This window comes from Globicephala melas, chromosome 2, assembly GCF_963455315.2.
Source record: "Globicephala melas chromosome 2, mGloMel1.2, whole genome shotgun sequence".
NCBI lineage: Eukaryota > Metazoa > Chordata > Mammalia > Artiodactyla > Delphinidae > Globicephala > Globicephala melas.
This window is the reverse complement of record NC_083315.2, coordinates 77,909,758-77,927,324: the sequence shown is the minus strand read 5'-3', so window position 1 is coordinate 77,927,324 and position 17,567 is coordinate 77,909,758. Positions and strand designations below refer to the sequence as shown.

The following is a 17,567-nucleotide window of genomic DNA, read 5'->3' as shown; positions in this document are numbered from 1 at the left end:
TCAAAGATGTTTGTATAGTGCACAGCCTTGGAAGATAGAGATAGTGTCTCTCTCTGGGGCAAAGAATAGATTTGTTCACTGCTCAGTATAATAAAGATATCATCACCTTGTGAGGCAAAAATTGGACAGGTTTGCTAATAATCCTCTATAAAAAACTGTGTTCCTTAAGCTTGGTCTTCTCAGCTATGGTACCAAACCTACTGTGTGTACAGCATCCACCTGGGTCCCCCTCTGCATTGGCCCCATGGGACTTTAGGGGCAGAGGGAACCAACATGAAGGTCATACTGTTTGATGTGACTTGAATAGTAAAGTCCTTTCTCTTTGACTCATGAGTCTCCTGACTTCTGTCAGCACCTATGAAACTGTGGTAGGCTAACTCTTCACAGTCCTTGCCAGGGCATGGATCCAAACCAAAGTGCTAGAAAGAAATTCAATCTGGCAAGTAGAACTGTATGCTGTGTTGGGAGAAGATGGTAACAGGTGGTTAACAATCAGTAACAAAAAGTCCAACGTGAAGTAAAAGGACATCCAGACAGGCAGATAGAATCCAGCTACAGAAAATTCACAAACAGCAAGCAAACAGAAATTCAGACTGGCACAAGTTGGTACTAGGTTAGTCGGTCATCAAATAGCAGGCTCCCACACACAAATCTGGGGTTCAGAAGAGAATTAACTTGGGTGGAAAGAGAATAAGTAAAAGCAAAGCAGAGCCTCAGTCTTAAAAGGACTGGAGTATTGGGCAGGCTATAAAATCTGACACTTAGGCCAAGAAAAAAAAAAAGAAAATTCAGACACTAGAACTAATGTAGGTAATTTTACGTAACAACAGTAATATGATGCTGGGTGCTAGATTGTAGAATTATATATCCTTAATTTCCTCCTATCTAACATTACAATTTGCTGTAGAGAGTGAGGTATGCAGATGGCATTCAAGTGGTCCTAATGTGGGAGAAGAAGGAACTTTCAGACTGGGGTTAAGAGAGTATCCAAAAAAACGCATGCTAAAACTCAAGCACAAAGTAACATCAGTGGGACAGAACAACGATTCATCTAACCTTATATGATTATAAGTGACTGGAAGGGTAGCTATTATTTACAGATTCTGAGTCATGTAAGGCTGTTAAATAACAACACACCATGCGAATATATAAATTAGAGCACAGAAACTCTGTTTTATGTGAGATGTTCTCAGTAAAAAGCTATCTGGTACAATGTTAACTGCCAACAGTAAAATGTTCTCATGAGCAAATAAAATTACCTAAGCTTATAAATTTTCCTGAAAGGTTGATTTGGCATTTAAAACTAAGACTTGGCAATAGAATGCTAGGTTAAAAAAACGAAAACATTCTATGGCTTTTTCTAAGAGTCTCTTTTGAGTAGATACAATCCCATAAACAGTTTTCTCAAACTATTGCTCTTTTGGAAGTCTTGTCCACTTCTATCCACGGGTTTAAAAACAATAAAGGACAGTTGGATTGTTTCTGCCTGTGTAAATATAGAAGGCTAGCATGAAACAAAGCCTCTGGAGATGAAAGTATTTTATCTTTTGGCTTAAATTCAACACTGCTTCTGAATGGGTTCTATTATGTCTGTTTCTGTCTTTTGTACTGCATTACATTGCCAGAGAGGATACATTTCTCTCTAATAATTAGTACCTTTCCTTTTATCTGTTTGTACTTGGCACTATGATTAACTGTACTTTGTTTCCCTGGGTGTCACCAGTTACTAAGTTTTCTTCCATCTCTCCTCATTTTTAACTCTTTTCTTCTCCTATTTTGCTTCTCTTTCTTATTCTACCTAATTGGAGGCAGTGAGGCAAAAAGGTACAAAAAACAACAGACTGAAGTGATTACAATCTACCAGTCACACCTGATTGCAACCAAGTACACTTTTGCACGAGGTTGCTGGCAATTCATTGCTTTCGCCAGCAGTCACACACACACACACACACACACACACACACACACACACACAGAGTCTTTTGCTGTACTTGTCAAATGCCAACCTCAGCTCAATGATCTTATCTGCTCTTTCCACACTTAAATCGAAATCACAGCATTACTATATCAAAAATAAGACCAGATCAAACACTGTCTAAGATGTTTAGCCAGTCCCAGCACCAAAAACATCTTATGCCAAAGGACTTTCTAACCATCTCCATCAACCTGCTATCTTTGGGCTGATCTAAAAGCATGCTTCTTCTTTGTCCTCACATGAAAGTTCGTATTTGCTGGTCTTTGCTACTCTCATCCCCCTCTATTCCTTTGCACTTTCTTATTCCTGTTCTGCCATAACTGACTCCAACTCCCACCCCAATCCTTCCGGGGTTCGTGCCCCGGTCCAGGAAGATCCCACATGCTGTGGAGGGCTGGGCCCGTGAGCCATGGCCACTGAGCCTGCACGTCCGGAGCCTGTGCTCCGCAACGGGAGAGGCCACAGCAATGAGAGGCCCGCGTACCGCAAAAAAAAAAAAAAAAAACAAAACTACAATGAGATATCATCTCACACCAGTCAGAATGGCCACCATCAAAAAATCTAGAAACAATAAATGCTGGAGAGGGTGTGGAGAAAAGGGAACCCTCTTGCACTGTTGATGGGAATGTAAATTGATACAGCCATTATGGAGAACAGTATGGAGGTTCCTTAAAAAACTAAAAATAGAACTACCATATGACCCAGCACTCTCACTACTGGGCATATATCCTGAGAAAACCATAATTCAAAAAGAGTCAAGTACCAAAATGTTCATTGCAGCTCTATTTACAATAGCCAGGACATGGAAGCAACCTAAGTGTCCATTCAACAGATGAATGGATAAAGAAGATGTGGCACATATATACAATGGAATATTACTCAGCCATACAAAGAAACGAAATTGAGTTATTTGTAGTGAGGTGGATAGAGCTAGAGTCTGTCATACAGAGTGAAGTAAGTGAGAAAGAGAAAGACAAATACCGTATGCTAACACATATATATGGAATCTAAGAAAAAAAAGAAAGGTCATGAAGAACCTAGTAGCAAGACAGGAATAAAGACACAGACCTACTAGAGAATGGACTTGATGATATGGGGAGGAGGAAGGGTAAGCTGTGACAACGTGAGAGAGTGGCATGGACATATATACACTTCCAAACATAAAATAGATACCTAGTGGGAAGCAGCCGCATAGCACGGGGAGGTTAGCTCGGAGCTTTGTTACCACCTAGAGGGGTGGGATAGGAGGGTGGGAGGGAGGGGGATGCCAGAGGGAAGAGATATGGGAACATATGTATATGTATAACTGATTCACTTTGTTATAAACCAGACACTAACACACCATTGTAAAGCACTTATAATAAAGATGTTAAAAAAAAAACAAAAAACAAAAAAACCAAGGGGGACTTTGAATTGATGTGCAGTGTAAATTTTTTTCAAAAGATATATCTTTATCATAAAGTGTAAAAATGAATGCAACTTTTAACAAGAGGAAAAACAAAAACAAAATCGGGATAAGCCATCTACCTTTGGCCTTGACCCAATTTTCTCCTCGAGGAGAAACTCGAGGACAGGTCAGCCACCTCCTCTGTCTCATCTGCACATCTATTCAAACCTTTTCTATTCTTAAAGAAGAACAAAACAAAACAAAAACTCTGAAAGTTTCTATTCCATTGGCTTCTGGGAGTATTTTTGTGTACTCCTTTATTTTACCAGGTCTTCAAATGTTGGTAGGTCACAGGGTTTTATCCTTAGGCCACTACTCCTCTGGTCTACGTGCTCTTTTCAGATATCTCACCTACTCTTGTAAATCAACTGCTACGTAAATGCTGATAACCTCCAAATCCATAATACACTGTTGGCCTCTCCCCTGAGTTTCAAACTTGCTGGACACTGTCAGCCAGACTGACCAAGAGGCAGCTCAAACTCAACATATTCAAAACTGAACTTACCTACATTCCCTCCTAAATGGCCCTCTTCTAGAGTTCTCTAATTCAGTTGGTAGCATCATATAATCAATCATTGAAACTAGAAACCCAAAGTCGCCCACAACTACTCTTCTCTCACCCCCCAACAATCACTCAAGAAGTCCTCCCTATTTTACCTCCTGAATATTTCTCACACTGCTCTCCTCTTCACCCTATAACAATGTCATAATGGTTCAAGACCTCTGCCATAGTTTCTGCAACACATTTTCCCCACCTTACAGAATAAAATGTAAGAATAACACAAGGCCACTGCCTATTTTTCTAGGTTCATTTGGCATTATTCCTAGCACCAAATTTATGTTTTAGCAAGCAATAAACTACCCAGTTCCTGACATATATATCACAGTATTCTTGTCTCTGAGCTTTCGCTCATACTGTCTCCTCTGCTATTGCCTTTCTGTCCTTCCTCCTGAAACTCCTATTTACCATTAAGAGGAGCTCAGGTGCTATATTCTTTAGGAAGCTCTTCCTGAAACTACCTTTCTTCCTTTAAGGTTAGGTGCCCCTCTTCTGTACTCTCATTTTACCTTGTTCTTTCTATGTATTGTACTTCCCACACAGTGTTATAAGTATTTGTATTTTCTATGTATTGTACTTCCCACACAGTGTTATAAGTACTTGTATATGTCCCTCTTCTCTACTGATCTCTGTAGCTCAGAGCCTAGCCTACAGTCTGACAAACCGCAAGTAATCAACAGATATTTATTTAATGGTTTAATAGATGGAGAAGAAGGAGAGGGGATTTTTGTTGGGAGTAAGAGGAACAAACTTGTCAGCCTCAGGCTTCTGAACTTCAGAAAAATTGTTAACTCCAGCTCAACTCCACAAATTAATCTCTGGTGTTGTTATCAGATACGAGAAAAGACCAAGGATGAACAGAGAGAAGATGAGAAAAGAAAAACACAGATTTTGTGGTTAGACAGCTAAATCTCCCCACCAAAGATGTCCACATCCTAATCCCCAAAACCTGTGAATATATTAACTAAAATGGCTAGTTAGAAAGAACCTTGTAGATGTGATTAAGTTAAGGATCTTGCAGTAGGAGATTATCCTGGATTATACAAGTGGGACTAATGTAATCACAACGGCACTTATAAAAGAAAGAGGGAGGCAGGAGAGCCAGAGTCAGACAAGGAGAGATGACTATGGAAGCAAAGTTCAGAGTGACGCAACTGCTGGTTGGGGGCCATAAGCCAAGGAATGTGGGCAGTCTCAAAGCTGGAAAACCCAAGAAAATAGATTCTCCCTTACAGCCTCCAGAAGCATTGCAACTGATATCTTAATTTTAGCCCAGAAAAATCCATTTTAGACTTCTGACCTCCAGAAGTATAAGATAATAAATTTGTATTGTTTTAAGCCACTAAGTTTGTGGTAGTTTGCTATGGCAGCAATAGGAAAATAATACAAAAGTGTATAAAATGAGATAAATAATATCTACAAAATTGCCTCAAAATATGAACTCGAATTACCACAGAATATAGCAGAATTCATTGTTGTTAACTGTCTAAAAGTTTACACATAGAGCCACATATAAATAAATAAAAGGACTGTCTGTATATAAATTGATAATTTATAGGATAATTTGATAATCTTTTAAAGATGGATATGACTAACCAAAGTAGCTCTAGTTTTAAAGAACCATGATTTTTTTTCTAATAAATTTATTTATTATTTATTTTTGGCTGTGTTGGGTCTTTGTTTCTGCACACAGGCCCCTCCCTAGTTGTGGGGAGCGGGGGCCACTCTTCGTTGTGTTGTGCAGACTCCTCATTGCTGTGGCTTCTCTTGTTGCGGAGCACGGGCTCCAGGCACTGGGGTCTCAGCAGTTGTGGCACACGGGCTTCAGCAGCCGTGGCTCATGGGCCCTAGAGCACAGGCTCAGCAGCCGTGGCGCACGAGCTTAGTTGCTCCGCGGCATGTGGGATCCCCCTGGACCAGGACTCGAACCCATGTCCCCTGCACTGGCAGGCGGACTCCCAACCACTGTGCCATCAGGGAAGTCCCCAAAGAACCATGATTTTAAGGGAAGTAGTATGAAGGACTTATGTTAAATGTTAAGTGATTTAAAAAGGGATTTTGATAAGCAATCCAAAAGACGTGATATTTTTCATTTCCATGACATATAAATACAAAAGCAATAAAAATGAGAGTCTTATTTGTTATAAGATCTGACTTTTTAAATATGGAAGCACTACCTACAGAATTGGCATATTTGCATTATTTCTCCCCCAAACTCACACACACACATATGTCAAGATAACTAGAAAATATGTATTAATATCTACACAAATTTATTATAAATCTCATGGGCAGAGTTCAAACAACTTACTTTCCTTTGTCCTTCAACCATTCTGGGTTCTTCTCCTCTTCTTTTAAATCACAAAGTTCAGGAATGTCAGTATTCATTGCTCTTCGTGCCTCTGCTTGTTTATGTAGCCACTGAAATGAGAATGAAGTTTAATGAAGGACACAAAAGTCTTGTTTTATTAAAAGTTACTTTTAGATTTTCCATCTTCCTATACAAGATGGAAATACTATTTGTTATGGACTGAATGTTTGTGTCCTCCAAAATTCGTATGTTGAAGCCCTAATCACCAATGTGATGGTATTTGGAGATGGGGCCTTTGGGCGATAATTATGCTTGGATGAGGTTATGAGGATGAGATTCCCATCGTAAGATTAGTGTCCTTATAAGAAGAGGAAGAGACCAGAGGGCATGCTGGCACCCCACCCCACCCCAGCGTCCTGACCTTGGACTTCCCAGCCTCCAGAACTGTGAGAAGTAATTGCCTGTTCTTTAAGCCACCCAGTCTATGGGTCCACTTTGTTATAGCAGTCTGAGCAGACTGATAAAATAATTGATGGTGGTGATTTTACACTTCTAGTTTTTATACATCTTTAAGCTTTTTTTTAAACTTCACTAGCTGATTAAGATCAAATGTATAAAAATTTCTAGTCCAAATTTCATCCAAATTTCTGGGAGTTCACGTGAATATTGTTTTATTTTTCTTGTTTATAATGTATATATATATATTTTACATTATAAAAATATATAAATGATTTTTAAAATTATAATTTTATAGTTACAGAGGTACTTTTATAAATAATAAAATATAGAAATATGCTGTTAATAATAAGAAAAAAATTAATATTTATTAAGTGTCATTATATCTTAAGGAGAGTCAATTATTTCCACAACTTTTCAATTGAGGTATCAGTTCACACCTTACAGTAAAAAAAAAAAAAAAGCAGTTCTTAGTGCTTACACAACTAAATATACAATATTCAAAATCCCAGAGCTCAGGAATTTATAAATGAATGAAAGATATTAATGCCAAATGTCACATTAGAAATACTTGATATTAATAATTAATTGTAATAAAATAATAAATTTACAAATCTTTTCTTACCGTGACATACACTGACCCAAAGTTTACAAATCTATTATGGAAAATGATGTATTTGATAAAATAAATGCACATGCAACATTTTATCTCCTGGGATAAGCAACAACACTGGATATTAAACCAGTGTTTTCTCATCAGCATTCTGGAGCCAAAAAAGAAATAAAAATCCTGTAAAATATATTTTTCTCAAAAGGAAATATTAAATTTTTTCATGAAGTAATATCTTTAGCCTAATGAATACTTTAAAAATTCAGACCCAGTAACAGTTTCAATATATGGAATAAAAAATATTTTCATTGTGGTCACTGTAACTAACAGCAAGTATACCAACCTCCTCTTCTGCTGCTACCTGTGATTCCCGGAGAGCAGTTGGGAATACTCGAGGGGTAAAGTTGATTTTAATATTGCCGACAGAGCGAGGAGCAGGAATACTGTCTTCCTTTAACTTCTCAAAAAATATAATTTCTGAATTTCTCCCTTCAAAAACAATATTAGCAACTAAGTTATTTATCTCTCATTTCCTAGTTAACAAACTGACTTTTAAGGTAATTACACATTAAAGCTACTTCTAAAATCCTATACAAATAATCCAAACATATTTTCTACAATAAGGCATGTAAAATCCCTCATTGAAATTATGGCAGCTAATTATCTGTTCTTTCAATGACCTCACCTACTTTTCTGGGGTTCTCTTTGTTAAACCACAGTGTCTAACTTACATTCACTATAGAGGAAGCCACTCTAGGCAACTTAATCTACATCAACTCTAGAGGAGGGCACCTAGGCAAAGCCATCATTTTCCTTAAGCTCTGATATCAGTATCTTCTGTAAGCTCCCTGGTGATGATATAAAAGTTTTTCAGCTATTAAAGACAGCTAATGGGAACAGGCAAAGAGTTGTAATGAAAGGCCATACATTTGTATAAAGGTAGTTAGATGTAATAATTATTAAGTCAATATAAGAGAAGAAATTAATCTATATGTTAGAATATAAACTATATGAATAAAGGGAAGGAAGGGTACTAAAAAGGAAAAGTACTAAAAACATGATATACAGATTTAAAAGGCAAATATCAAAATTGTTTAAAAAAAGATTTTCCAGAAACATGACAGAGAGTTAATATCCTTGATATAAAATGAATACATAAAATTAAGATATAAAACTTCCAATTTAGGGAACTGGAAGTGATGCAGTGGTTAAGAATCTGCCTGCCAATGCAGGAGACACGAGTTCAAGCCCTGGTCTGGGAAGATCCCACATGCTGCAGAGCAACTAAGCCCATGTGCCACAACTACTGAAGCCGATGCGCCTAGAGCCTGTGAGCCACAACGAAGAGTAAGCCCCACTTGCCGCAACTAGAGAAAGCCTGCACACAGCAACAAAGACCCAACTCAGTCAAAAATAAATAAATTTATATTTTTTAAAGTGTCTGAAAAAAAGAGAAAATTTTTAAAAAATAAAACTTCCATTTTAAAGAAAAATTGAAAATGGCATGAATTAACATTTCAAAGGGAGGGAGGAAGGGAGCAAGAAAGAAAGAATAAGGACTCAAACAAAGAAAGTAACTTCAACAAAGTTCAGCCTCCCTTAAGAGTGGTGTAGTTATGTGCCAAACCTGAGACAACAGAATATGAATATAAGTGCTGTATAAAACTTATGGATCATTATCTTACATGTAAATCTACTTGCAATGGACTTCCTCTTTCCCCTTCCCACTGGCTAAAAAACAATGCCAACTGCAGCATCCACCTGGGACACAGAAATGGAAGCCAAATGATGTGATGATATATGTGGCCCCACCAGCTTAGATGGCCCCGTGGAACAAAGCCATCTATCAGGCCTAGATTGATTGCTGTTACATAGTAAGTCTTAGATTACAGAGAATTCAATTTCTATCTTATTTGATCTGTAACTTTGGACCTCTTTATTTCAGCAGTTGGCTTGAACCTACCTAACACAATGTCCTAAGAATTTTATAGCCTGGTAAACTGTTGTTCACTTGTGAAGCCAAGAGACATTCCTAGATATGTAAGAACTAAGTAAATATACCATCTAGCCATGTTTTCTGAATTACTCAAAGAAATGTTCCAGAACATGGACAAATAAAATTAAGAACTCAGGAGTGGGAAACCTGAGGGTAAAAATGAAAAAGGATGGGTTTTCTAAAACACATGAAAAAATGTTGTAAGATTTTTTAATGTTACTACAACAGAAGGAAAACAGAATAAAAAGTAAAAATGAAGTATATAAGTTCACATTTTATACTAATGATTACTAGGATACACAACATGGAGGGAATAAGCACTATTCTTCCATAATGAGAAATTTAAAAATTACTTTGCTATTAGTTTTGTTAAACAAAAGTAAATGAATAAACATTTGAAAATGCTTATGGAAATCATTATGGTGACCATGAGTTACATTAAAAATAGGATATCTAGCTTTCAAACTCTTACAGTAAAATAAGACAAACAGAAAAACATAAAAAGAAATTAGCTTTCTGTTTTCAGCAGCATAGGTTAAAGTTTTTACAAACTTTAACAAGCAATTTTACAAGCAGACAAAACGCTATGAACACATAAAATGCTTGATAAAAATATAACAAATAAACAAAAGTTTCAAGTACATAGTTCAGTTCAAAACCTATGCAAAAGAAAAGCCTTATCAGCAATTTATAGCCAGGGTAATCTCAAAAGCTGACAAAAAGCTATTTGGAAAGATTTCAGATATAGATATAGATATCTATATAGGTATACCTATGAAGGTATATATCTATATATCTATCTAGATATCCATATCTGTATCTGAAATTTTATATATATGAATATATTATATATTATACATATATATATTAGAGACTATATATAAAGGATAAAGACTGGAAATTTAATGCTGATATAGGTACAGAGGTGAAAGCTGAGAATGCAATTACAGCCTGAGAAGGGCTACACTCTCAGTGAAATGGACACATAAAATCTCTGTCCACAACTCCAAGAAAGTGAAGCATGTCTCCTCCTGGGGCTCTGGATAAGAGAAGAAAAAACGTCTCTCGTGAGAAACCTAAACTTCAGGTATCCCTTCCGAGTAATTCTACTTCTGCAAACCAGTACACATGAAATTTCCTCATATGCACACATAAAAATAATCCGTGCTGAAGATGAGCACACAAACAAAAACTACAAATCACATGCGGATACAATGTATGTTTCTTCCTTACAGTATGGAGAACAGTCAGCAGACACAACAAACAGGAGGACTGGCCTATTAAGAATCTGAAATACCAGAACAATCTGAAAGAGACTATAATAATTTAAAACATGCTTACTTAAAGAGCTAAGATAGGCTAAAATACATAATGAAAAACTAAGGTAATGAAAAAAGAACAAACAGGTATGAAAGAAGCAAACAGAACTTGCAAAATGAAAAATATTATCCCTGAAATTGAAAACTTCTAGGACAAGTTTAACAGCACATTAGGCATATTTGAAGAAAATTTGCAAACTAGAAGACAGATCTGAGGATATTATACAGAACGCAGCCAAGGAAGATAAAGGCAATTTGAAAACAATTTGCTATTTGAAAACAATAGCTTATAACTTCCCAGAACTGAGGTAAGACATACGTTCTTTGAGTGAAATTATACTCCAACTTCTGATATTATGAGATGAATAAATATAAAACTGAACTTAGAGTAATAAAATCAACATATACCAAAGTGAAGAATTTTAAAGCAACCAGAGACAAAGGATGGATTTACCTTATAAAGGATCAATATTAAATCAAGAGCAGACTTCCCAGCAGCAATATTAAAAGTCAGAAGACAATAGACATACCTTCAAGTTACTGATGGAAAATAACTGTCAATCTTGAATTCTGCAACCATCTAAAACATCACTGAATAACAATAACAAAATAAAAATAACTGAACTTAACATTCAGATCTTTATTAAAGAAATACTAGACAGGTATAAAGACGCAGATGTAGAGAATGGACTTGAGGACACGGAGAGGGGGAAGGGTAAGCTGGGACGAAGTGAGAGAGTGGCATGGACTTATACTATCAAATGTAAAATAGACAGCTAGTGGGAAGCAGCTGCATAGCACAGGGAGATCAGCTCAGCTCAGTGACCACCTAGAGGGGTGGGATAGGGAGGGTGGGAGGGAGGTGCAAGAGGGAGGAGATATGGGGATATATGCATATGTATAACTGATTCACTTTGTTATAAAGCAGAAACTAACACACCACTGCAAAGCAATTATACTCCAGTAAAGATGTTAAAAAAAATTTAAAAACTACTAAAGGATTTACTTAAAGGAAAGGTAATTGGATCCAGAAAGAACTTAGATGCAAGAAGCAAAGATAATTAAAAAGCAGTAAATATGGGTCAACAGAAATAGTAATGAGTATATGTGGTAAAGCCACACTAACGACTAAATATAGAGGTTTAAAAATAAGGTGAGATCAGTTGAGTCCCTCCCGCCAAAAAAGTGGAATGAAATCTTTAGACAGTAACATAGAGGATGGGTACGACTGAAGTTCATGTATTAAATTTCCTTCTAATATTTACAAGTAATGGTAGAGATTAAATTTTGTTTAGTATGCACATTAAAAATAGAATTGTAATTATATCTATGTATCAAAAGTTATAAAAAATTTAATATTGATCATTCAGAGAACAAAAATAGAATGTATACTTTTCAAATTAGTACAAAGGAAAGGACATAATTAAGAAAAATTATTTAATCCAAGGCAGAAAAATAGAAAAAAGAACAAAAAAGGAAGTCTGGTAAATATAAATCACAAAGTAAGAGAGCAGAAGGAAATTCTAAGATGTTTGGATGTATTTTATTTTATTTTTTAATTAGTTAATTTATTTATTTTTGGCTGCATTGGGCCTTCATTGCTGTGTGCAGGCTTTCTCTAGTTGCGGAAAGCGGGGGCTGCTCTTCATTGCAGTGCACAGGCTTCTCACTGCAGTGGCTTCTCTTGTTGAGGAGCATGGGCTCTAGGTGCATGGGCTTCAGTAATTGTGGCACGCAGGCTCAGTAGTTGTGGCGTGTGAGCTTAGTTGCTCCATGGCATGTGGCTTCTTCCCAGACCAGGACTCAAACCTGGGTTCCCTGAATTGGCAGGTGGATTCTTAACCACTGTGCCACCAGGAAGGTCCCAGGATATATTTTATTTATAATAATAAACCTAAGTAGCCCATATCAAAAGAAAGACTCACAATAAACAAAAATACACACTAGCAAACTACAAATGATTTATAAACACATTTGTATATAACACAATGACCCACATAATATAAAATATGAGAACAACTGTCATTCCTCTTTTATACATTTGGAAATTTTTTTAAAAATCTCCTTAATAATTCAAGGACAAAAAAAATCATGATGGGTTACAAATATTTGCAACTAAATGGCAATGAAAACACAAGATTTCAAGACTTGGTGAATGTATTAATGCAGCATTTAAGAGAAAAAATTATAACTTCATATGCATGTGTTAAAAGATTCAAAAATTAATGCAGACAAATTGTATAAAGAACAGAGAAAACCCAAAGAAACTAGAAGAAGCCAAATAAAAATAAACACAGGAATTAATGGAATAGAAAACAAAGAAACAATAAAAGATCAACAAAACCAAAAATTGCTTTTCTGAACAAACAAAATTTGCAAAATGCTGCAATAGTTGATCAAGGAAAAATAAAATAGTATTAGGAACAACAACAACAAATATATATATATACATATATATATATACATTTCTTTCTCAGATTCCTTTCCATTATAGATTACTACAAGACATTGAATATAGTTCCCTGTGCTATACAGCAGGTCCTTGTTTATCTATTTTACATACAGTAGTGTGTATATGTGAATCCCAAACTCCTGATTTATCTCTCCCACCACCCCTCACTAAAAAAAAATGTTTTTTAAAATTATTTCTTATATGTGGAACCTAAAACAAAAAAACAGACTCATAGATACAGAGAACAGATTGGTGGTTGTCAGAGGTGGGGGGTGGGACGTGGACAAAATGGGTGATGATGGTCAAAAGTTATGGACTTCTACTCATACAATACATAAGCCCTGTGAATGAAATGTACAGCCTGGTGACTGTCGCTAATAATGCTGTATAGCGTATTTGAAAGTTGTTAAGAGAGTAAATCTTAAAAGTTCTCATCTTAAGAAAAAAAATTGTAACTATGTATGGTGCTGGACATATTTGCTAGATTTACTGTGATGATCACTTCATAATATACACACATATCAAATCATTATATTGTACACATGAAACACAATGTCAATTAAATCTCAATAAAAAAAGAATTTTTAATAAATTATTACTTTTCCTCTGTTTCTCTCTTCCCTCTTCCTAATACTCCTATTATGTGAATGTTGTACAACCTGAATGGATACTCTAGTTGTTTTATCTTTTCTATTTTAAAATCTCTTTGTTGGGGCTTCTCTGGTGGCGTAGTGGTTAAGAATCCGCCTGCCAATGCAAGGCACACGGGTTCGATCCCTGGTCCAGGAAGATCCCACATGCCACAAAGCAACTAAGCCCGTGCGCCACAACTACTGAGCCTGTGCTCTAGAGCCTGTGAGCCACAACTACTGAGACCACGTGCTGCAACTAGTGAAGCCCATGTGCCTAGAGCCCATGCTCCGCAACAAGAAAAGCCACCGCAAAGAGAAGCCTGTGCACCGCAACGAAGAGTAGCCCCTGCTCGCCACAACTAGAGAAAGCTGGCGGGCAGCAACAAAGACCCAACACAGCCAAAAATAAATAAATAATATAAAATAAAATAATAAAATCTCTTTGTCATCTTATTCTATTTTCTGGAAAAAAATTAACAATATTCCAACTATTTAATTTTTAATTTTTTAAATTACATTTTAATTTCCAAACTGTTGTTAGGAAAAATTCTTTATTACAGCCGCTTGTTGTTCAAGGATTAAAATATGTTCTCATCTCTCTGAGGACATTAATTATAGTTCTTTATTTTCTTTTAATTTTTGAATTTTATTTTTTTATACAGCAGGTTCATATTAGTCATCAATTTTATACACATCAGTGTATACATGTCAATTCTAATCGCCCAGTTCATCACACCACCATCGCCATGCCCCCATAGCTTTCCCCCCTTGGTGTCCATAAGCTTGGTCTCTACATCTGTGTCTCAACTTCTGCCCTGCAAACTGGTTCATCTGAACCGTTTTTCTAGGTTCAACATACATGCATTAATATACAATATTTTTCTCTTTCTGACTTACTTCACTCTGTATGACAGTCTCTAGATCCATCCATGTCTCAACAAATGACCCAATTTCATTCCTTTTTATGGCTGAGTAATATTACATTGTATATACGGACCACAACTTCTTTATCCATTCATCTGTCGATGGGCATTTAGGTTGCTTCCATGACCTGGCTATTGTAAACAGTGCTGCAATGAACATTGGGGTGCATGTGTCTTTTTGAATTATGGATTTCTCTGGGTATATGCCCAGTAGTGGGATTGCTGGATCATATGGTAATTCTATTTTTAGTTTTTTAAGGAACCTCCATACTGTTCTCCATAGTGGCTGTATCAATTTACATTCCCATCAACAGTGCAAGAGGGTTCCCTTTTCTCCACACCCTTTCCAGCATTGTTGTTTGTAGATTTTCTGATGATGCCCATTCTAACTGGTGTGAGATGATACCACATTGCAGTTTTGATTTGCATTTCTCTAATAATTAGTTATGTTCAGCAGCTTTTCATGTGCTTCTTGGACATCAATATGTCTTCTTTGGAGAAATGTCTATTTAGGTCTTCTGCCCATTTTTGGATTGGGCTGTTTGTTTCTTTAATATTGAGCTGCATGAGCTGTTTATATATTTTGGAGATTAATCCTTTGTCCGTTGATTCGTTTGCAAATATTTTCTCCCATTCTGCAGGTTGTCTTTTGGTCTTGTTTATGGGTTCCTTTGTTGTGCAAAAGCTTTTAAGTTTCATTAGGTCCTATTTGTTTATTTTTGTTTTTATTTCCATTACTCTAGGAGATGGATCAAAAAAGATCTTGCTGTGATTTATGTCTAAGAGTGTTCTTCCTATGTTTTCCTCTAAGAGTTTTACAGTGTCCGGTCTTACATTTAGGTCTCAAACCCATTTTGAGTTTATTTTTCATTATGGTGTTAGGGAGTGTTCTAATTTCATTCTTTTACATGTAGCTGTTCAGTTTTCCCAGCACCACTTATTGAAGAGACTGTCTTTTCTCCATTGTATATCCTTGCCTCCTTTGTCATACATTAGTTGACTATAGATGCATGGGTTTATCTCTGGACTTTCTATATTGTTACACTGATCTATGTTTCTGTTTTTGCGCCAGTACCATATTGTCTTGATTACTGTAGCTTTGTAGTATAGCCTGAAGTCAAGGAGTCTGATTCCTCCAGCTCCATTTTTTTCCCTCAAGACTGCTTTGGCTATTCGGGGTCTTTTGTGGCTCCATACAAATTTAAAGATTACTTTGTTCTAGTTCCGTAAAAAGTGCCATTGGTAATTTGACAGGGATTGCACTGAATCTGTAGATTGCTTTGGGTAGTAGAGTCATTTTCACAATATTGATTCTTCGAATCCAAGAACATGGTATATCTCTCCATCTGTTGGTATCATCTTTAATTTCTTTCATCTGTGTCTTATAGTTTTCTGTATACAGGTCTTTTGTCTCCCTAGGTAGGTTTATTCCTAGGTATTTTATTCTTCTTGTAGCAGTGGTAAATGGGAGTGCTTCCTTAGTTTCCCTTTCAGATCTTTCATCATTAGTGTATAGGAATGCAAGAGATTTCTGTGCATTAATTTTGTATCCTGCAACTTTACCAAATTCATTGATTAGCTCTAGTAGTTTTCTGGTAGCATCTTTAGGATTCTCTATTTATAGTATCATGTCATCTGCAAACAGTGACAGTTTTACTTTTTCTTTTCCAATTTGTATTCCTTTTATGTCTTCTTCTTCTCTGATTGCCGTGGCTAGGACTTCCAAAACTGTGTTGAATAACAGTGGTGGGAGTGGACATCCTTTTCTTGTTCCTGATCTTAGAGGAAATGCTTTCAGTTTTTCACCATTGAGAATGACGTTTGCTGTGGGTTTCTCATATATGGCCTTTATTATATTGAGGTAAGTTCCCTCTATGCCCACTTTCTGGAGAGTTTTTATCATAAATGGGTGTTGAATTTTGTCAAAAGCTTTTTCTGCGTCTATTGAGATGATCATATGGTTTTTATTCTTCAATTTGTCAATATGGTTTATCACACTGATTGATTTATGTATATTGAAGAATCCTTGCATCCCTGGGATAAATCCCACTTGATCATGGTATATGATCGTTTTAATGTGTTTTTGGATTCTGTTTGCTAGTATTTTGTTGAGGATCTTCGCATCTATATTCATCAGTGATATTGGCCTGTAATTTTCTTTTTTTGTAGTATCTTTGTCTGGTTTTGGTATCAGGGTGATGGTGGCCTCATAGAATGAGTTTGGGAGTGTTCCTTCCTCTGCAATTTTTTGGAAGAGTTTGAGAAGGATGGGTGTTAGGTCTTCTCTAAATGTTTGATAGAATTCACCTGTGAAACCATCTGGTTCTGGACTTTTGTTTGTTGGAAGATTTTTCATCACATTTTCAATTTCATTACTTGTGATTGGTCTGTTCATATTTTCTGTTTCTTCCTGGTTCAGTCTTGGAAGGTTATACCTTTCTAAGAATTTGTCCATTTCTTTCAGGTTGTCCATTTCATTGGCATAGAGTTGCCTGTTGTAGTCTCTTAGGATGTTTTGTATTTCTGCAGTGTCTGTTGTAACTTCTTTTTCATTTCTAATTTTATTGATTTGAGTCCTCTCCCTCTTTTTCTTGATGAGTCTAGCTAATGGTTTATCAATTTTGTTTATCTTCTCAAAGAACCAGCTTTTAGTTTTATTGATCTTTGCTATTGTTTTCTTTGTTTCTATTTCATTTATTTCTGCTGTGATCTTTATGATTTCTTTCCTTCTGCTAACTTTGGGGTTTGTTTGTTCTTCTTTCCTTAGTTCCTTTAGGTGTAAGGTTAGATGCTTTATTTGAGATTTTTCTTGTTTCTTGAGGTAGGCTTGTATAGCTATAAACCTCCCTCTTAGAACTGCTTTTGCTGCAACCCATAGGTTTTGGAT

The 17,567-nt window shown here is 36.2% G+C and overlaps 1 protein-coding gene across 2 annotated transcripts in view; it reads right to left on the bottom strand.

The window, feature by feature from the left end:
• DNAAF4 (dynein axonemal assembly factor 4) overlaps positions 1-17,567 on the bottom strand; it is an 82,117-nt gene that overhangs the window by 9,272 nt on the left and 55,278 nt on the right. For both annotated transcript variants that reach the window (XM_030878751.3, XM_030878750.3), the window contains exons 5-6: positions 7,702-7,847; positions 6,293-6,402 (exon numbers count right to left, since the gene is read on the bottom strand). In XM_030878751.3, the coding sequence (XP_030734611.2) occupies positions 6,293-6,402; positions 7,702-7,847 (256 nt within the window). The remainder of the gene's footprint in view (positions 1-6,292; positions 6,403-7,701; positions 7,848-17,567) is intronic.